General features: G+C 42.2%; 1 protein-coding gene across 2 annotated transcripts in view; it reads right to left on the bottom strand.

Moving 5' to 3' along the window:
* RAB20 (RAB20, member RAS oncogene family) overlaps window positions 1-23,384 on the bottom strand; it is a 40,291-nt gene that overhangs the window by 4,326 nt on the left and 12,581 nt on the right. The window contains exon 1 of one of the 2 annotated variants that reach the window (XM_037799945.1): window positions 754-2,112. The exons of the other annotated variant lie outside the window; for it this stretch is intronic. Within the exon in view, the coding sequence (XP_037655873.1) occupies window positions 754-931 (178 nt within the window). The 5' untranslated portion in view covers window positions 932-2,112. Of the gene's footprint in view, window positions 1-753; window positions 2,113-23,384 lie in introns of those variants that run through there. 2 annotated transcript variants of the gene reach the window in all.

The following is a 23,384-nucleotide window of genomic DNA, read 5'->3' as shown; positions in this document are numbered from 1 at the left end:
GAGCAGGGTATTAGAATCATCTGTAATTGTCCTAGCAAATGCAAAGACCCCTAAATACACCTTGAGAAATTAATGTTAAAAGTTTCTTTTCACACCACAATTACCTAGTCATAACATCAACCCGGGCTAACAACGGAATTTCCAAACCTAATGCCGACACATCTGTAATATACTATACGCGTACACCCATTCACAAAGGGCTACACATTAATTGTGACGACAGCACACAAACCCCCAAGGGACCCAATCCATCACCTCAGCAGCCAGCTCACTGTCAGTCTATCACAAGATTTATTTCAGAACTATCTGATCCCATTCTGTAGCATAATCTGTAGCATAATCTGTCTGGAAACACAGCCTGTAGCATAATCTGTCTGGAAACCCAGAGGACTTGGAGGAAGGGAAAGATATCAGGGTCAAAGCAGGAGTCCCTGAAACAGGTGCAGTCCACACGGGGAGGGTGAAAATCGCAGCACACAGCACTGCCGGTTGGGGAGTGCTGCTTTCCCACGTGGCTGCTTCATAAGAGCAAGTTCCCATAACTGAGCAAACGTGTCCCAAAGTCAAGAACATGCCAAACAGCTACAAGGGCCAGAAGGCACCAACAGGAAGCAATAACACACACGGGCTGTTCTTTTGGGGGTAAGGAAGGCTTTATAAACTCCATTGGTGACAGATTTGTTTCTCACCCATGATCAAACACCAAGTGAGCCAAACACACACCACCAGACACCTGCACCGCACACTACACACCTGTAGGCTTCGGAAGATTAATGACAAGCTTCCCTCTGACTTTCAGGAAGGGGGTCGTCAGCCCACAGGAAGCCTCCACTGAAGGCTCGCCCCAGAGGGTTCTCTTGGTGCCCTCCTGCAAGGGGAGGTCTCCAGGGCGAACGTGCTTTATTGAGGCCAGTCCTTCCCTCTGCCCCATGGCTTTGTGGGGAGCTCTCTCGGGCACCTGGCCTCATCGCCGCACGTTCTTAGACTAAGAGGAGAAAGGCTGGGGCACAAATAACGATGACACTGACTCAGTTCTTTGCTCTTGGAACCACAAGTTCAAATGCCCGGGAGAGCCCCGTGGAAACGATAAGGAAGGAGGCAGGCTGAGTGGGGGTGGTTACAGGCAAAGGAAAGGCACATGCCCAGGTTCCCATCCCTGCCACCTGGGAAAGCAAGCCTAGAGCTGCTTTTTTTTTTCCAAAGAAGTTAAAATTTGGACTTTGATGAGAAATCTCCCCATTTTTAAATATTCAAGGCTGATACAAAATTTTTTACAGTTCACATTTCAGCCAAACAAAATACGACTGTGGGGCATTTGTTGGCAGTTTCTGAATTCTCAATGATTGCTAAAGTCTCTTTGAAGGCTTTCTGTGGGTGTCTAGACAGCGTTTAGCCCATCGCAAGGTTTCTTAAACATTGGAGTCATGAACCAAATGTAGGGGATCCATGCCCTCGAATAGTTTAAAATATTACCTTTATCTTCACTGTCCTCTCACTGAAATGTAACATTGTCTTCAATTATGAATATTGGCAATAAACCACAAAGGTGGTGATAAAAAGCAGTACCTGTGGCTCTGTCACCAACAGAAATAACAGATGCTTTCAATTCATATCATAGTTGTCACGGACCTCTTGAAACATTTATACTCATCACCACTTCCAAACCTAAGAAACACCTTGGATCTCATTATTTAATGTATGAATAATGAAGCACAACTCTATTACAAATTTGTCTTTTTTAACATTCTGAATACTGTGTTTCAATATATGTATCCGATTTCTTTTATAATCCAATGCATTTTATTGCATGTGTTTAAACACATTATTTTGAGAAGGGGTCCATGGGCTTACACTAGTCTGGTGGCAAAGGGGTCCTTGGCACAAAAGAAGTCAAGAAGCCTCCATCTATGATTCTTTGGGGCACAGTTTTGAGAGCATGATACTTAACACACACATATTTATACAAAACAAAGTGTCCTTTACCAGTGAGCCACTGTGTTCAGCCAAATGACCAAGAAACAAACAATTTCCACTCCTAAGCCAAATCATTCTGAAATGGCCACATTCTGATATAATGTGCTTATGCCTGGCAGGGCAGGTGCTGCCTCGGCTTTGAGGCAGACTAGACACCACCACCACCACCACCACCACCTCCATGTTCTCCACCACCACATCAACACCAATACCTCCATGTCCACCACCACCACACCACCAACACCAACACCACCACACCACTGCCTCCATGTTCTCCGCCACCAACACCACCAACACCCACATCAACACCACTACCACCATACCAACACCTCCATGTCCTCCACCACCACACCACCAACACCAACACCACTACACCACTGCCTCCATGTTCTCCACCACCAACACCACCAACACCCACATCAACACCACTACCACCATACCAACACCTCCATGTCCACCACCACCACACCACCAACACCAACACCACCACACCACTGCCTCCATGTTCTCCACCACCAACACCACCAACACCCACATCAACACCACTACCACCATACCAACACCTCCATGTCCTCCACCACCACACCACCACCACCACACCACTGCCTCCGTGTGCTCCACCACCATCACATCACCACCTCCATGTCCTCCACCAACAATAACACCAACACCAACACCTCCATGTCCACCACCACCACACCACCACCACCACACCACTGCCTCCGTGTGCTCCACCACCGTCACCACCACATCACCACCTCCATGTCCTCCACCAACAATAACACCAACACCAACACCTCCATGTCCACCACCACACCACCACCACCACACCACTGCCTCCGTGTGCTCCACCACCGTCACCACATCACCACCTCCATGTCCTCCACCAACAATAACACCAACACCAACACCTCCATGTCCACCACCACACCACCACCACCACACCACTGCCTCCATGTGCTCCACCACCGTCACCACATCACCACCTCCATGTCCTCCACCAACAATAACACGAACACCAACACCTCCATGTCCTCCACCACCACCCCACCACTGCCTCCGTGTGCTCCACCACCATCACCACATCACCACCTCCATGTCCTCCACCAACAATAACACCAACACCAACACCTCCATGTCCACCACTACCACACCACCACCTCCATGTCCTCCACCACCACACCACCAATACCAACACCTCCATGTCCTCTACCACCTTGTCTTCCACCACCACACCACCACCTCCATGTCCTCCACCACCACACCACCAACACCTCCATGTCATCCACCACTTCCATGTCCTCCACCAACAACATCACCGCCACCAACACTAACACCATGTCCTCCACCACCACACCACCACCTCCATGTCCTCCACCACTACACCACCAACACCAACACCTCCATGTCATCCACCACTTCCATGTCCTCTACCACCAACATCATCACCAACACCAACACCAATTATACCATGTCCTCCACCACCACACCACTAACACCACAACGCCAACACCTCTATGTCTTCCACCACCTCCATTTCCTCTACCACCTCCATGTCCTCCACCACCTCCATGTCCTCCACCAGCTCCATGTCCTACATCACCATCATCACCCCCTGCAGCCAGTTCCTAGAGAGAGAAGCCTCTGAACAAGGCACTGACATCCTGGAAGAAATGGCCAGACAAGGACTTACAACTGCCAATGCCTTCTCCCATGCCCAGAGTCAAGATCCTAAAGCCTGGTCTCCCAGCTTCTCCTCCAACAAAATCTCTACATTTCCCGCAAGTGATCCGAAGTGGCAGAAGGGTTCAAGGCGAGCCTGATTAGGTTTGGCAGCAGACATACAGGTGTGCCCTCTGCACCAGTGCTGAAGGTCAAGAGGCAGAAAGCAAGTTAACAATTGTCAGGGTCATTTCCCCCTTATGGGAATAGTCAGCCTGTATTTTTTCTTTTCATTTTTTTTTTTTAGGCCACAGAGTCACTCTGTTGACAAGTGGAATGTGCTCTGGAATTCAGCAGCTGAAGGACAACATTTCTCCCCTTTAACACAGTTATAAGATCAGTTATGAGACTGTTACTCTAATTGTAAGTTTCAAGTCAAATTATACTGTATGCCAACAGGCAAATAACTTAACAATATTGTCCTGTCTTTTCATACAACCACATGGAAGATGATGATCAGGAAGTTCTTAAAAACTAACTAGCAATAGCAGGCTTGAGAGAGAGAGAAAGTGGGGGAGAGGGAATGCGGTAGTGGGGTGGAGAAAAACAGAAAGACAGACAAAAAGACAGAGAAAGAAAAGAAAAGAAAAGAGAAGGGAAGGGAGGAGAGGGGAGGGGAGAGGAGAGGAGAGGGAAAAGAAAAGAGAGAAAATTCTCCATCATTACCCCTGAGCTGAAATTTTTCTTACAGACATGCTAATAGTGGAGTGGAGAGAAACAGAAAGATAGACAAAAAGAAGAGAAGAGAAGAGAAGAGAAGAGAAGAGAAGAGAAGAGAAGAGAAGAAAAGAGAAGAGAAGAGAAAATTCTCAATCATTACCCCTGAGCCGAGATTTGTCTTACAGACATGCTAATACCATAAATAGCAAACCAAACATCATGAGGTTTTCAGCAGCTAAAAATGTTATCAGCTCCTACACACTAGATTTCACAAGAGAACAACTAAGGGAACAGAAAGCAAGCAGCATTCCAGCCAGCCCGGAAGAATTTTTTTCACATCTTTGTACACAGTTCACTCAGGACAAAAGGGACACTGTGTCAATGCCTACGCCTAAAATAGTTTTCTTCCCAGAAAAAAATATCTGATTTGCCTTTAAAAACTAAGAAAGCAAATAATGGTAATAGTAATAATAATAATAATAATAATAATAATAATAATAATGGATAAAGAGAGATCCTAAATAAAGGAAGTAGGAACTGAAAAATCCCAAATGCTAGCCAAAAGGGACAGTAAATAAGAATTGCTGTTCAAATCGCATAATCTGTATCTACCCACTAACCAATGCAGACAAATTAAATGCAGTTACCCCAGCTAAAGAATTTGTGATTAAGCAATTTTTTCATACTTGAAATTCTTAAATATTGTTTTAAATATAATCTATAGCTTTTAGAATTGCTAATGGAATACTCCAGCTGCATTAAAATGACTATAGTGTCCACAATAAGATGGGTTAGGGAACCTAAGTTCTGACTTGAAGCCTAATTGCATTTAAGTAGGAGCTCTGGTATTTCAAGCATCAAAAAGATAATGACAATAAAGTGGTAAGCCAATAGGACTTGACCTTTTTCAGTTTGCTTTGCCAGATTCATAGCACGTTTGAATCCAAGACTTCTTAATAAGATTTCCAGTAGTTTGTGAATGTGCCCTGACCTAAACAGTCAGGCAACCTACCATTAAATCCCTCTAAATAGTAGCTACTCTGCTTTTCAGCGCACTGATATCCTTGCCTAAAAAGGATGGGCTTGAACTAAATATTTCAAAAGTCCCTGCGCTAGCCTTCTGTTCCCAACCTGAATCCCTAAATACTAATACAGAAGCAGAAATTCTAGGAATTCTGGTAGTTTTCTTTATTTGGGTTTCACTGGAGAACTAAACAGTCTCATGGTCAAATTCTGTGGCTGTCAGAGGACTAGGCTCTACCAGAACCAGGCCTTAGGAGAGGGTACTTGCTCCCTTTTGCTGTGCAAAAGAGAAAATTACAAACGGGTTCAGGTTCAATCAGTGCAGCACAAGGTCAGCCAGCTGCCAAACTCTGGCAGAGGACTTTGGAGGAGGTCGATGGAGCTCACTGGTGAGTTAAGAGCAGTTTCAAGAGGGAGACCGCTGACCAGTGCAGACAGGAAGCCAGGTTCTATACAGGTTTGTAAGAGTTCAAGGTCTGATTTTCAGAGTCACAGATCTAGAGACTCAATTTTATCAGTTTACCCAGAGAGCTAATTCCATTCACTGGCTGTGGTTTAAGCTCTCCCCATGTAAGAGAAGGAACTGGAACCCTGAACACCAACTTTGTAATTTATAACAGGGAATGAGATACTAATCTTCATAATTCCTTCCCCATGGTGGACAGGGAAAATTGAGTTTTCCTGATGAAGATCAGAAGAAAGCTTGGTAAGCACGAGCAAGTTCCCAAGTCCCCAAGTCCTTAGGATTAATTAAACTCATACAGTCTTCCCAGCAACCCCCTCCCACATTTTAGCATGGAAGAGAGTCACAGAAGGGTGAAGGAGCTGACCACAGACACACACTTTAAGTGATGGAGCCCAAAGCCAAGGGCACTGGCTCCAAGGGCTCCAAGGACTCCAGGGAGTTTGTGGCTTAAACACCTTCAGAAAGAGAGGAAAGAGACCTACAGTGTCTCGTGGTCTTCTAGCAAGAGAAAAAAAGCTGTCTCTAGGCTGCACTGCTAGGAACCAGAACACAGATGCCAGTAAAAAGTGTCTGTCTCCTTGGACGGTCCAAAACATAAGCCAACTACCACCCTTGAGGTGCTGAATCATTGCTCTGGCCCGGAAGGCCCGTGGTGAGTCTATGAGACTGTGATTCTAGGGAAGGATGAGCTGCGTTCAAGTCCCCACCTGTGGGACCTTGGGCTCAGTTTCCCCATCACTAAATTATGAACAGTAATAGTACCTATGAAAGAGCTGCTGTGAAAATTGAATTAAACCACATATGTAAACTGCTTACAACTGTGCCTGCCATGAATTGAGCCTATGTAAGTGTACCAGTTTATGTCCCCCAGAAAAAGCCATATTCTTTAATGCAATCTTGTGGGGGCAGACATATTAGTGTTGATTAGGTTGGAACCTTCTGATTGAGTGTTTCCATGGAGATGTGACCCATCCAACTGTGAGTGACACCTTTGATTAGGGTGTGACCGCTTGATTGCATGTTTCCATGGAAATGTGTCTCCACCCATTCAGGGTGGGTGTTAATTGGATCGCTGGAGTTGTATGAAGGAGTTCACAGACAGAAGGACCTCAGAGCAACTGAGATTGACATTTTGAAGAGCAGCTGCAGCTAAGAGAGGACAAAATGCCCTAAAAGCAACACTTTGGAGAATGCCATTTTGAAACGCAACCTGGGAGCAAGCAGACACCAGCCATGTGCCTTCTCGGCTAACAGAGGTTTTCCTGATGCCATCGGCCATCCTTCAGTGAAGGTACCTGATTGTTGAAGCCTTATCTTGGACATTTTACAGCCTTAAGACTGTAAATGTGTAACCCAATAAACCCCCTTTTATAAATGCCAATCCATTTATAATGCTGCATTCTGGCAGCATTAGCAAACCAGAAGAATAAGTGTTATGTTATTAGCAAATTAGGAGTCCAGCCAAACCTAAGGATAAATTCTGGTCACCATCCCAGGCCCTGCCCATTTCCTAGGTCTCTGAAGGCCTACTGGTTGCTTCTGCAGTTGACCGATCTCCGGTATTTCTGTTATATTTATGAGGCTTACTTTCAGAGGTTGATCTTGCCCCTAAATTCTGGGGGTGCTCTATTGTGTCGCTACTACACACTGAATCAGAAGAGTTGAAAAACGGCCCTGGGGCAGACAGAAGGAAAACAGAAGTCAACAGTCCATAACACTCCAAACCAGCTGTTGGATAATTGAAATTGCCCAACTGTTTTTTATTTCATTCTCCAGCCTTTCTAAAGCCAAATGACAACCAAGATTTTTCACCAAGCTTTGTATACTTTTTGCTTAAATAATCTAAAATAACTAAATAAGTGATACAGCCACCAGAGATCATGTTTCAACCCTGGCTACACATTTTAAACAAGGCATGGGCGGAGGGAGCTTTAAAAAAACACTGATGCTCAAGCCCCCCATCCCTGGCCATCTGTATCCAGGTCTGGAGGCCGGGCCTGGGGATCAGTAGTATTTTAAAAGCTTCCCAGATGAATGTAACGATCAGCCGGAGTTGAAAATCACTGAACTTACCTGTGAAATGTGAAATAAAATGTCAGTTATTAAAATATGAGAATCAGAATGTTTCTTATTTCAATTTAGTTGAATAGGCAAGATCTACCAGGAAATGTGGATGCAAACACTGAAAGGAAGAAGTACTTTTAAAATGAGTTATCTGCCTTGCAAGGTCCTGACAGCCCATTAGAATGGAACTCACAAAAATATCAATGTGACATAAAGAAACATAAAACACAGATTAACAGACCCAGCAATGGAAACAAACAAAAACTTCAAAGCACATGTAGAAATATGACCACTAGCAAAAAGAGGCCTTGTGAAGCTCAGTCTGGAGCAAGCTGTAACATACCTCCCTGCAGAGAGATTTTTATTTTTTTAATAAAATAAAATCCTTTTCCCGATGCTTTCTGGTTCCATCCACAGCATTATAAATACTACCAGAAAGAGTCTTTTAGTTCTATTTTGCACAGTTTGATGAGTTTTGACAAATGTACATGGGGTTGTGAGCACTCCACAGGAAAGATGTAAAACATTTCCATCTGTGTGCGTTTTTCTATTGTCTAAGAACCTGGTTGGAGAATGGTACATGGAAGCAACTCTCCCCCTAAGACTATCTGCAAAAAATTGACTTTTAAATCTCTTTTGGTGCAATAAGAAAAAGGGCCACACGTCTTCCTGGGTTAATAAAATGAGCGGGGCAGTTGGGTGCCAGTGCTGTCCCCAGCCGGCACAGCCACCCTCCACCTCCATGTGCAAAGTGGAGACACAGCAGTGGAAGGCCACATCTGTGTCCCCAACAGCACTGCATCCAAGAATCTACTTTTCAAACAGAATGTTTAGAAAATTAATGGGGAAAGATAGCCGCTGCTGAAGATCCCTTGGAGCTACTCATCTGTTTCTCTGAGAAAATGCCTCCTCAGCAACATGGCTGCTCTCCAAAGAGGCATTTGGTTGTCTTGGCAGTGTCCCCCTCCCACTCTCCTGTCACACATACACGCACACACACACAGGACACACACACACACTGCTCCACGGAAGCCCCAGTTCCCTCCATGAATAGAGAGGGCAGGGAGGTGCAGCCGGTGCCAAGGACCCTGGTGTGCCTCAGTGGGGCTGGGCGGCCAAGCCCTGTCAGTCCTTTCCCACAGTGCACCTGGGATGGCAACATGGCCACCAAGCACTCTCACCCCGGTGTTCTCGGTGCCTCACAGCTGGGTCACGCTTTCTGACCCTGTTTCCAGCAATCTCCACCACATTCAGGAAATGGCCATACCCCTCAGCCAAACTGGGGACACTCAGCAGAGAGCAAGTGGTGTGAAAAGGGTTTTTCACAAAACTAGAAGTATCAATTTAACCCACACTACTTGCTTCTTCATTAGGGATCCCTTTTCTGCCTTCTTTACTGACCTTACTAGTTCTTAGTCTAAATACAGATCCGATAGTGAAAATCACCTGCTGAGTAATTTCTGTGGCTTCCTAGTAGCCTTCAAAATAAGGTTCAGATTCCACAAAACTGAACTTTACCATAAATTCACAAGTCCCTTCCTGCCAGGTTTTCAATGACTGAACAGTAAACACAGAAAAATACAATTTCTAAAATAAACAGCAGGACATATTTCTAGGAATGTTTTTTTATTAGCAGGAGGGGACAGAAGAGGGAGATGAATAATGGAATAAGGCAATTAAATTAGGATGTTTTCCTGGTTTTGAAGGCATCTCCTATGTCTTTTATTCTTGATTTTTGCCCCATAAGAGAGGGAATTTTCCAAGTCTCTTGCCCTTCCGTAGTGGACTGCACAGCAGCCCCAAAAATATATGTCCACAACCCAGAAGCTGTTAATGTAACCTTATTTGGAAAGAAGTCTTTGCAGATGCAGTAAAGTTTAGGATCTTAAAATGAAGCATTCATCCTGGACTACCCAGGTGGACCCTAAATAACAAGTGTCCTGGTAAGGGCCACACAGAAAAGCCAGAAAGAAGAGGAGGAGGCGATGTGACCACAGAGGCAGATACTGGAGTGACAGAGTCACAAGTCAAGGAATGCCCAGACCAATGAGAGGCTGGGAGAGGCAAGGAACAGATGTCCCTCCTAAAGCCTCCAGCGGGAGGCAGGGCCCTGCCAGATTTAGGACTTCTAGCCTCCAGAAGCAGAAGGAGAGAATAAATTTATTTTTTTTAAGCCACCAAGTTCCCAGTAATTTGTTACAGGAGCCTCAAGAAAGAAATACAGTCTGGGGTGACTCGCAACCCAGCCTGCAGCCTGACCCCTCACCACATCTCAGCTGGGCATGGCAGTGACTGAGCAGCTCCTGTTGGACATCCGACCCCCTCTGTACTCTCACAGCATGACTAAAAACAAAATCCTCAAAAGGAGCTCCCCCTCCTCGGGCGCCTATTTCCCTGCTCAGTCCTCTTGGTCAGCCAGGCTTGAAATCCCAAAGGCTTCTTTCATCTTCCTCTCTCTTCCCACACTGATTCAGCCTAGAGACCCTTTCCATGCCTTTCCAGTCTCACTCTCAACATTCAACCCTAAGCCCTTACTACCCTAGACTTAGACGACTTGCACAGTGGAACTTGCCTCCCCACCTTCAATCCATTCTGGGAAACAGTAATAAATTCATTATCAAACACCTCTGTGATCCTGTCATTTTCATGCCCAAAAGCATTCCCCAGCTCTCCACCACCCCAAGGACAATGGCATCATCACTGTCCTGGCTTGCTGAAGCCCCCACCATCAGACCCTTTTCAAGCTTAACCTTCCACTGCTCCCCAAAACAAACCCTCCCTCAGCCATATCTTTGTGTAGTCATTCACTCACCAAAATGCTTTGCCCCTCTCCTGGTTCTCCTCAACCTCCAAAATCTGCTAACCTCACCTCTCAGACAACTTAAATCAGAAAGAACCTGTAGTTATTCATTCAAACCTGCATACATTCATTCAATCATTCATTCACAAACAGGAAGCAGTACAAGCTTTGAGGCTGAACAAACATGGATATCCTGGCTTCATCACTTATTAGTTTCCTAAACGATAAAATAAGTTTTATACCTAACCCCTCAAAGCTAAGGCTAAGAGGTGCCAAGTGATACTTAGAACACGTGGCCAGTAAGTGGTAAGCTGGAACCCAGTTCTCTGGAATCTGTTTGTTCACGCCTGCCTCTGAATTCCTTGCAACTTTGGGCCCTTCCATCAAATGATTTGCACAGTTAATTACCTTTTTATGGATAGCCATAAAGCACCACGGCCCACTCCAACCCTTAGCACAAGGCCTTCCAAGCAGTGGTGCTCAATAAGGATGTGGCGCCTTTCTGGCCACAGCTTTCCTCTCAACTCCAGAAGAGGGAAAATTGGTACATGGGAAGTTTTGGTTTCTCTGAGTCCTTAAACTGAGATGCAGCTTATATTTCTCTCTGAAGGTTAGCCAGTGGGCAGGGAAATGCCACTTCATGTCAAGAAATGAAATAAGTTTACTGAAGGCCCACCAAGGTAAGAACTGGGCTATAGGCCGATGGCCTCCACTTCCACAAGTATCACTTGTCATGAATCAAACAAGAATAAAGGTTCCTCCTTTCGCTAACATCCATGTGAAGAGGGTCAGACTCCCAAGAGCAGTTTCTGCTTCCTTCCCTTTTCGTCTCCTCTCCCCTCCTAAAGAAGGAGAAAAAGGACGATGATGAACTCCAATGACCCATGAACCAGTGAACGAGAATGAACTTCAAAGGAGAAGTTGATAAAGATGACTACGATAACACTGACCTCAAATAACAAATCTTAAACATAGAAGCTGAAATTCAAGATGAGAGGAGTCACGAGTTATGTCTCAAGCCCATTCAACAAAACTGCTTACATCCTGAAAACAAGTCATAAATCACATAGTTAAGTTCACTTGGACAGGAATATCTCAGATTGCTGTGCTGTTTTTAACTTGACCTGGTGCAAGAAAGAAAAGATCTTCTGTAAGAAATGATCTTCTCCCTCTAATACAATTTACAAGATAAGAAATGAATCATCAAAGTCCAGTTCTTGCCATTATCTTTCTTTAGAAATACAAGAAGAAAGATGTGGTAACCATTGAAAAGATCTCTAGGAAAATCTAACGAACTATCCAGCCAAAGAAATAAAAGTTTGGCTGCATCTTGAGAGGTGAAGCTGGGACAGGACTTGTGGTGAAAAGCATGGATGTCCTGTAATGGACAAAACTTTATGTCTAACCAATCACACAGCTTCCCAGATGTAAGGCGTTACATCCTCATCAAGCAGACACAACAGTAGCACACGCTTATTTTGTATATATATTCTAGAGCTCTTACAATGATTAAAGCTAATATTAATAACTTTTTTAAAATAGCCAACACTTTCCCAGTATGCACTATGTCCAGGTGCTGTCCTAAGACCTTTACATGTTCAATAATTTAATCCCCACCATCCCGAAGGATGGGGTACCATTTTGATCACCGGGACTGACGAGAAAGCTGGCAGACAGTAAGTAAACTGGCCACAGTCGCACAGGCAGTAAATGGCCGAGTTAGGACCTGAATTCAGTCCCTGCATTCATCCACAATGCTGTTATCAACTGCAAATCCTACTCTTAGATAGCCTGGGGGAGAAAATGAGTTAGGGAAAAAAAAGTTAGTGTGTTTCAAAATCTAGAAGCAGTAAGGATGGGATGATTTCTGCTATAGCTCTGTTATCAGAAATTGGGAAAACACAAAGGGCCAAGATAAGTATAAAGAAAGAAAGGCATTAATCCTTCCCGTGAAACCACCTCTCACAGGAACGTACTTTCCTTCCCAGCAAGGACACAGTGTGGACAAGTCAAGACTTTCTGAGTGAACCGTCCATTGTTCTCTGACACTGAGAATGCCTGTGTGCATATACAGTTCATAGTTTACAACAAACTGTTTCATCTGCATCGTGTCGTTTTGGCCTCAGCAACCCCAGGGTGAAGATACGGAGATCAGGCCCTCTCCACCACCCCCTTGTTAGGTAAGAGCCACATGATATTCACATGTCACAGCTACAGGAAAAATTTCATGACATCCCTGTCCCCAGTTCTTACTGCGGAAGACTTAGTAACAGCCACCCACCGGATATTAAAGGGTAAAAGTTAAAAGGAAAACATCCTACCCAGTGATATGAATGTTTTTAATGTTTTTTTCCTGCCAAAAGGAAGAACTAAAACTTCAACACAAATTAATCAATTACATCTACAAAGGTGGCAATCAGATAACACTTTTAGAATAAGCTAATAATTCAAATCCAATGAGCCAAACTTAGTTGTTCACTTTTATAGTTCCTTTGATTTGTTCTTAATAATCTGTGACCACTAAAGGGATTTAAAAACACAGTCATGCTTTATGAAATAAAGAAGGATGACTTCTTTCTATCTAGGAAGTCCAAGGGTTGACATCTGTAATAAGATAGAAATCAGCATTACAGGGGGACAGATAACAATGCTCTAGATACAGCACTCCGCTTCTGCAGTTTGTCAGCAAATAATTAACCACGGTCATTCAAACCCAGGCTATAAAATGAGAATATTTTTTCTAAAGGAATCCAAACTCCAAATGACTTTCAACTAACTGAATAGCAATATATGAGAGTGGAGACTTCAGAAAAATGAATTTACGTCCACATTTAAATAAACATACCAAGTTTTTACCCAAATCTGCATATGTTATTTTTTGTTGTTCCTTTTTGAAAATTTGGAGGCTGAACTAAAAGCAAAAAATGTGTCACAAGCTATATAAACCACTCAAATAAAATTAACTGCACATAACTTAAACCATACCTGGGACTTGCTGATTGGGCTTTCTGTAATAATTACTAAGGGTTAGATAATAATAACCAGAACTTAATTTTTTAATTACTTCACTCTTTTCATACATGGATTTGTTAAAAATAGTTCAGTAATAAAACCCAAATAACTCAAATAATTGAGACGTTCTTTAACACTCATACCAGGAAAAGGAGGCAACTCAAAAGAAAATACTCTTACATAATAGATTTAGCTTAAAAATAAAAAAACTTTCACATACTTGGCATATTCAATCCAATCTCCTTTACCTTCTAAAGATACTCTGTTGACCTAGGATAATTAATTTTTAGAATACGATTATCAAATAAAAACTCAGTTATTTGCTAAATTCTCTACTTACTAAAGCAGGAAACTAAATAAAATCATTTCAGCTTTGCTTAAAGCAAGTCTGAACTTGTTTCCAAGTCAAAACTAACTAGCAAATACTATATTAAGAAAACTAACTCTCAAAAGGGTTTTCTCAAAAACTTAAGTTATTTAGAATAACTTCTTACCTGGCGTACAACTTTCAGTAAATATCCCAATTATTCTAATAGTTTTGTCACAAAGAATAAATGTTGTTTCTTCGTCCATTACATAAAGTTTTCTGAGAAATATATAGTAGAAAATAAATGTTTTCCTGTTAATTCTGCCCCAGGGGAAGCATAGTAAGCCCTTTCTGCACAATCCCAAGGAAACAAAGGATTTTATATATGTTTACCAGGTCTAGTTACCTTTTACCAGATTGGATGTGTAATAAAACTCTCTGAAAACTGTATTATCCATTGACAGATTCTGTAAAATCAGAGATGTATCTGGGGATAATTGGGGGCGACCTGGGAGCACCTAGATATCATTTTATTCCACTTAGCACAAAAGCCCTTTTAAATCACTCATAGTTAAATATTCTATTAGAAACTTAGCTTATCATATTTAAATATAATAATAGTATGTCATGCGTAAAATTTTTTAAGAGTATATATCAGATTGCATGTAAAAATACTGCCTAATGAGAACACCAGAAAGACTTAATGGGGTACCTGCCCCTCTCTACCCTCATAGTTTATTTCCGCTGTGGCTGCAGCAAGCCTAAAGCAGGGTTTCTTGTCAAACTTTAAGGTGCACGTGAATCATCAGGATTAAAATGTGGATTCTGAGTCAGTGGATCTGGGGTGGCACCTCGACTTGGAGGCTGCTGGTCCTTGGACCCCACTACGGAAAACAAGGCTGTAGAGCCTCACGCAGTCGAGGGGCAGCTGCCATCACCGGAGAGGAGGTGCAGCAGTAACACAACTAACCCTAACTCAGACACGACAATGGTGCACTTTACATTCAAGAACCTTCTTTCAGATACTCTCCACTGACAATGTTGAACCCTGTGACTCTGGAAAACTGCATGAGTTGAGAAATCCCTTACCCGCTGTGTTACAGCCCTCACATCTCCTTGTCTTGACTAAACCTTAGACAGGCCTTGTCTCCAGGCCCCTGGCCTACCTCCCTCACCTTGGCCCTTACAGAATACAGAAGAAACATGTTCCCCTGGCCTGACAGTCAACTCAGGAGACAGCATCACATCGTGGACACACCCTATCACCTGCTCTCCCCCTCCAATGCTCTTCCACTAGCCCATTCCAGTCATTTAAAAATCTCTTGCCCTTTGTTTCAGGGAGTTGAAGCTCCCACCCCACCCCCCATTGTGACAGACCTCTCTCTATATATCACATTAGGCTCTGGACCCTCTCTTCTCTATTGCATACAGCTTTGAATAAAGCCATCCTTGCTGGGACAATTTTTTTCTTTGACACCACCTACTTTCAGAGGGGGCTGCAGATTCCTCAACCAACTAAAGGGGAAAGGGACAAGACTAGTCCAGCATTAGAAACTTCATTATCCACGAGGCTGCAGCTAAATAACTAACCTGAGTTAATCAGATTTGAAATTAATTAGGTTTGGAATGCACTTTTGCAAATGCTGTAGAAAAGGTGCCTGGTGAAGTCAACAACCGGTCAACAGCTTCGGAAAATGAGAACAAAGTGTCCTCAAACAATCCAGAATTGTTATTAGCCCAGACACAATACAAGTGCAACTGCAACAAAGCTACTTCACAGGACCCTCTGAGATGCAAATTACACACCATTCTTATCTAATCATTAATATAAGCTCTTCACTCCAAGAGTTCCCAGTTACAACATAAACGTGGGAAGTATTTCAAACTTTCTCCATTCTGCCCGAATTTTCTTTTTTAGGACAAGCGGCCACATTAGAAAGCAAGAACAGTTTACTGGCATGTGATATTCCCTGGGCCAAAATCCTGGCCTCACTTTCTAGTTTCCTCGAATCAGTTGAATTTGATTCCTTTAACCACTCAGCCAGGGTTCTCTCTAGGAACTGTCATAACAGCTAACAGTGATTGAGAATTTACTACAAGTGACAGGCAAATAGTCAAGCTCCACATGCACACACACACAATTTCATTTCATACTCCCCACTGTTAGTATCCACATTTTACAGATCGTGCAACAGAGGCCCAATGAGCCCTCAGTTTGCCCACGGACTATCGGAGAGAGAAAATGGCTAACGACAACTGAAGTGCTATGAATTCAATCTGGGTAAAGAACTGCTACAGAGGAGGGTCTTCAATGGCAAAAGGGGTCTCTAAATTCTACCAGGACAAGAACGGGATTTTTTTTAGCATTGCCACCCTAACACGTGTTAAAAGATAATTTTCAAGAAAAGGTAAAATCATGACTCTCATACACCCATAAAAAAAAAATATAGGTTAAAGATTTTATTTAACTCATTTAATGAGGGAAACAGGCAGATGTTCTAACCATTCAAATAAATAAAAAATGGACAAATCTACACGGAGGAAAGGAATATTGAAGTGCATGTGTAAATGGAGTCAAAATCGTTCTTTCCACATAGGAAGAGGAAAGTCAACCAAACCTCTACAGGATAGGACAGACAACACATGTGCATAAACAGGAACTACTTTGCATTGCTATCAGTTATCTACAATTTATACAGTTGTGGTATACCTCCCATAGAATCAAAGCAGGTAACTTTAGGAAAGGTGTGCTAAGACAATGCCTAGTTTTCTGCTGAACCACACATTTCCCCTACATATGACTTTGGTCATCAACAAGGCTCCAAAGAACTATGGTCCAAAAAGGTCTGGTTTCCGTGGTCCTTGCTATGGGTTTTGGAGTTCTATCACCTAACTGGTTCCTGAGGAAACTCAAACAGCAACAGAGGATTTATGAATAAGGGTTAAATGTAAAAGGCCAAGTTTTCATGGTTAACTCATTAGTCACTTTCAGTGTTTAAAGTTTAACTTTAAAAGGCACAGCATGCCGTGGGTTCAGAAAAAACTTTCGTCCAGCACACAGTAGTTTTTCATCCATCCATCCAACCTCCAGCTGGACCTTGCTATTAAATTTCAACTGCCCACTGGACACTTCCATATTTAAGTGTCTCAAAACGAAGACACCCGCATCTGACATCTTCCAGGACCTTCTCCTGCTGTGTTCCTCGTCCTGTTGGGAAGTACCATGCCACCCAATTACTGAAGCCAGAAACCTGGGAGTTGCATTTGACACTCTCCTCTCTCTTACTCCCTAAAATTCAACACTTCCCTTTCCCCACCATTATGTCCATCACTAAGTTGTTGATTCTAAAATTTGTCTCAAAACTTCTACTCTTACCTCCCTCCAACCCAGCCGGAGGGAGCTGCATAAAATATAAAACAAATAACGTTTTCCCTTGCTTTAAAACTATTGTTTTTGCCTATTCACTTGAAAATAAAATGTGGACTCCTTCATAAAATCGGGACCTGATCTGGTCCTCCCCATCTTCAGCCAGACCTCCCCCACCTCCACCCCCCTGCTCTCTATAGTTCATTGGACTTGAGTATAATTCCTCGTAATAGCAAAGCTCTGTCCCACCTCAGGGCCCCCGCATGTGCTATTCCTTCTCCCTAGAATGCTTTTCCCTCACTCTCCACCTGGCTAATTCTTACTTAACTTTCAGGTCCTCAATATTTCTTCCTCAGAGATACCCTGACATGAACTACTACCCATCCTCAAATCTCAATTAGGTCTCCCAACTAATCCCTGTCCAATACCCTATACTTCTGTTTTAGGCACTTACACAATTCATGCTGTAAATGTTCTTTGTTTAATGTCAATCTTCCCAACTTGACTTTAAATACCATGAGAGCAGGGAAGGTTTTCTGAGTTGTTCACTGGTATTTCAGAGCTTAGCACAGTTCCTGATTCATGAGAGGCACTCAAAAAATAAAAAAGTGTTGAATAAATAAATGAACAAACAAATTCACACTTATTGAATGTTCATTCTATACAGATTAGGATATTAAAACTAGGAGGAACCCTCAAAATCATTTAGCCCCTAATTTTGCTGCAGTGGTAGCTATGTTAGACAGACAAGGCTCCTTAGAGCTTGGACGAGTACAAAAAACAAATGAAGTATAAAGTGAAAAGGATAGTAAAATCCCCACCAAAAAAAAAAAAAATCATGAAACACAAAGCCATATATAAAAAAGGCACAGTAATACTCTAAAAATTTGCCCTTTAATATTAAGTAAAGGACCTTTTTATAGGCTATCATTCTTCATGCTTTTAAACAATGATTACAACACCTTGTCTCCTTCTGAGTTGTATTTTCCTATTAGATAATCTGACTCCACAGAAACACACTGGATCATCAGTCATCATCTTCAAACAAAAATTAAATGTCCAATCAAAGTCATACCTATCAATAATTCTAAAAATTATTCCTTAGCAAATCAGGCAAAATCTCTAAGGCAGGCACAAGGAAAGAAAAGCCTTAGCTATTAATCCTTATCACCCTTTACAAAGGCTAAGAGCATCTATTATGTGCCAGGAAAGAGAAGATAACATTTTTTACTGAGAGTCTAGTGAACCATGCTGAGCCCTTTCACATCTATTGTCTTCATAATTAACTCTGCAAATAAAGTTTATTACTACGATTTTAAGATGAGATTGCTGAAACTCAAAGATGTAAAGGATAATGCCCTCATCTTATTTTCTAAAGGTGCTCCAATTGATTCATCCAAAAGTGAAGAAAAAAAAAAAAATCCACTGATTCCCAAATGCAATTGTCAATGAAAGGCAGACAACCTATAAATTTGTCTACTTAGGCAGGACAAGACTTTTCAGAAAAAGCCATCAGACAATAGCTTTCCAAAAGGCAGTGGCAATCTGCAAAGATGCACAGTAATAACGTTGGTCTTTATACCCTATTTTCACTTAGGCACACAGCTACTAGACAGGCCGCGCTCGGCCTCTGTGACAGGGCATTTAAGCAGGCACTGTGACATGGTACCGGATGTGCCCCCATACACAGATCCCTAACCAGCCTTAACCAGATTTTAAGAACAGTACAAGCTGAACCTTCAAACCACAGACAATAGAAAGTGTTCCTCCTTCTCCGGGACTCAGATACAACAGAAACCTGGACCAGCACCAAATGAGGCTTAAGAACTTGCTGCTGTGCCAAGTCAGAGTATTTCACAATGCACCTTTTGACTGGCAAGTTTATCCAGAAGGCATCCCAGTCGAGCTCAGGGAAATGCATGGATTTGGGACCTCTCTCCAAGACAAGTCATGTAACACTGCATTAGCTTGCTATGTATAAATGAGAATGCATATCTCAGACATAAAGTAAAACAAACTTCATACATTTATAAAGTACATATCTATACGGGTAATGAGACGAAGAACAGGCATTTTAATACATTAATCGTGTTGACTAAGATACAGACAGCCCAAAGGCTGAAACTATTTTTAATTTACCACTTTTGGGTATGGCAGTACTTTTTCAGATCACAGGCACACTATACTCTACACAGAATGTACTATAATATACATATAATATTGTAATATATTATGTGTATATATACATATTTGTACAAGATACACACATAGACACACACACATACATAGTGTGTATAATACACTGAGAATTCTTTCACCTTTTCACTCTCATTTTAGAATAGATGTCACTTCTGTTAAAGAACACAGAATGGCTTGAAATCCAAACTCAGCTACTTCCCGGTTTTGCAAAAATTTACACAGGATAATGACCTTGCCTACCTCCTAGGGTTGTTGTCAGGATTAAATGAGGTAAAATACATTAAGAGTTTAGAATCGCCTCTGGCATATAGTAAGTGCTATGTAAGCATTAGCTATTATTTGACTGAAACTAGTGATTGAGGTTCAGTTTTGCAGAAGCTGTATAAGATGGTGCCTGATTTTGTGTGGGATCAACAAATGTCTGCAAGCAAGCTGAGAAGGAAGATAAACAGTATTACAAAAATGTTGCTCAATTTATTCTTTATATCTGATCATTTATTTCAAAGACAGGTAAGCATTTTAGATATATTCTGCAGTGGAAAAATCCTCTTATATGAGATGTAAATGTATATCAACTGCAAGAGCAACTCTTGATGACTGTGAAAGCTGTTGATAATAAAATTAGGAACTTATCCAAAAAAAAAGGGAAATAGATCAAGAGAAAACAAATATAAAGATAGTACATTAGCTAGACAGTTTTATTTAGAACATTACATTCTTTTTTATCCATAAATGTTTTTAAATTTTTAAATAATTCATGGCAGAGTAATAGATTAAATAATACCGTAATTCTAATCTTTGAGACTTATTTGATGTACAAGCACTGACATTAAATAAAATAACCTTGTTTGAGAGCTATATTTAATTTTTAGTTATTTAACGGCACTTAGGCCATGATTCTGTCAGGAAAATTTCCTATTTGGAAATTTTTCACACCTCAGGATTTTTAATAAAATTCTAACAATTTAACATTGTCATTCAGGATTTGCCTAAAATGTGTAATAAGTATACCTCTAATTTTCAGAAATAAAAGAAAAATAGCAGTCATATAGTAATTTTTCCATATATTCCCAATAACGCAGAAATAAATAAATAAAAATATAAATGTATTTGAGGCGAGAGAGAGGCCGTAACAATGACTGAGAAAGAAACTCTCTGAGAATCAGTGAGTCAGAAAACACCAAGCCCGGGTGCTACAAGACTCCGAAGCTAGAGATGTTTAGGGTACCTAAGGAAGTGATACTGTTCTTCAAAACAGTCTTGCAATATGCAAAAAGTTCCAACACCTCTTCTGAGTTCTCACAGCGTTGGTGAAAAGCAGCTACTATGGCTTAAATTCCAAAGGTGCTATGCAAACATCTTCTTTTAAGAGAAATGCCAGGAAATCACTTCATAACAAAGGACCAACTGTTACCTTGAAGTCATGGGGAGAGGGAAAAAAGAGAAGGTCTGATGGCGGCGGGCTGCAGGTTGATACATATATGGATGAGATCTGAGCCAAGAGGAAGCCTGCCCGGCTCCTCCCTGCCCCTTGCTGACAGCCCCAAACACCAAGCCCCCCTCTACTGCCCACCCCTCTTCCTGATGGCCACTCCCACCTGAAGCAGCAGTTTCACAAATAAAGATGAGAGCATGTAAGAAAGAAAAGGTCTTCTATTACTTTACAACAACAACAAAAATACATTTTCTTCCCAAATACACAATCCAGGCCCCAGCACTGGGAAAAGCATTTTTCACTCATCCCATCAACCTGGTCCTCAAACTCTCAAAGATGCTCTGTGGTCATTCACGGGTACCCTGTGGTACTTAACAGGCTGGCAACTGATTCCAAATTCCCCAGGCTTGCTGCTGCTTATCTCGGCCCATTCTCTAAGATAAGAAACTTTTTGATTCCTGGATTTGGGCTTTTGTGGAAACTAAAGTGGACTCTCAACAATGGGGAGTTAAATGAATCTCAAAAACACTGAAGAAAAAATGAGATCCCAGCTCACCCTGTTTCAAAAAGCAGATGATAAATGACAGACTGGTGAACTGGATATTCTTCTAATGTAGGCCATTTATATCAAAAGCTGTCATTCAATGTTTCAGGTGTTCTTTTTTTACTTTTATTTTTATTTATTTATTTTTTTTTTTTTTTGGAGTAAGGAAAATGTTCAAAAGTTGATTCTGGTGATGAATGCACAACTATATGATGGTACTGTGAGTAGTTGATTGTACACTGTGGACAACTGCAGAGTATGTGAATATATCTCAATAAAACTGTATTTTAAAAAATAAGTTGTCATTCGAAAAATGCCCGCAGTTCAGTCATCCCCCCAAGTCCAGTCTCCAGAAGAAGTGCTGGCGGAGCAAGAGGGGACGGGCTCTGTTTGCTGGTGGGTGCTGGTTTATTGTTGGATATGCTGTTTCTGTCTGATGTGGGGGTGTTGTCTGGGTGTGCTGCCCAAGCATCCGAGAGCTAGTCTCCTTCTTCATCCTGTCAATGGCTTTTAAATGATGGAATGTACAAGAAAGTGCTCTGCACACTGGAGAACACTAAAGGAAAGTACCAGGCCACCCCAGCTTAAGTGTTGAAAAGTTTTTGAAGAAAACAATACCACAAACCCAGGCTCCTCAACTTAGAAAGCAGCCTGGGGCAAGTGCCTTAACCTCTCCAGGCCTTAGTCTCCTTAAGGCCAAAAGGAAGGTGATAACAAATCCTGCACCACACAAAGAGGTGGTAAAAAATAAAAGAAAGAAGGCCCCCAAAGCCCTGGGCATGATGTTTAGCACCCAGGAAGGCATGCTAAATGCCCACTACCCTCACCAATCAGGGGCCTCCAGGAGGGTAGGAGCTATGTCTTAGCAACGCCACCTCAGGAAGTTGTATGTGAGTGATGATTCAAGCTGCTTCCCATACCTGTTTTCCAAATGAACACTACCAATTACTTAGCACACTAGGAAGGATTTCAAAGTCTAGATGAAATAGAGAAAGGCAGCATGGAATAAAGTGCAAACAGTACAAAGCCTGTAGACTTAGAAGCTATAGAGGATCCAGGGGCTCCAGCCTCTGTTCTGCTCTCAAGTGACCACCCGACATTAAACTTCTTGAGTTTGTTTCTTCATCAGGAAGGAGAGGCTAAGAAAATTGACCTCTAAGTCCTCTGGTTTTTCAACTCCAGACTCCTGAATCTTTCAATCTGTGGCCCTGTTACATGGACACATGCAATGGATATACCAAATTTAATGACAATCTCCTGTGTTTGGAACTTAGGAATCTTCTATAGCTCCAAGGCTGAATTCACAGATTCTATAATGGTACAGCTGGTCTCTTCTTTGCTACAAACAAACCCTGAGAGGTTAAAGCTAAGCTCTACTTTGTCCACAGAGCCAAGGTCATTCTGATCCAAAATAAACACACACACCCAGACACCAGGAAACCTAGTAGTAGGGAGTTCAGCTATTTCAGAGGCCGGAGGCCCGCAAACAGGGGGAGGCCAGGCCCAAGTGAGGGAAGCCATCAGTCCACATCAGTGGCTCGTGGGTCAACAAAACATATCAACAGATACTTATGAAATGCTTTGTGAGGAGATACAGGCTTAGCTTGGCCTTATGTTGGAATATAAGTTACTAGAGTAAAACGCATTGATTTCAATTGGTTTGGGTTGTTGAGCAGGAAGAGGATTGGATTTTGAATGCTGGTTAGAAATGATCAATCAGTGGAAACAAGGGGATAAATGGTCAAGTTATATGTTACCAAACTGAGCAAGTAAAGTTCTTTCTAAAGATATCAGTCCTGAAAAAGGGTGAA

Source organism: Choloepus didactylus, chromosome 12 (assembly GCF_015220235.1).
Source record: "Choloepus didactylus isolate mChoDid1 chromosome 12, mChoDid1.pri, whole genome shotgun sequence".
NCBI lineage: Eukaryota > Metazoa > Chordata > Mammalia > Pilosa > Megalonychidae > Choloepus > Choloepus didactylus.
The sequence above is the reverse complement of the archived record's forward strand: the minus strand, read 5'-3'. Positions and strand labels throughout refer to the sequence as shown.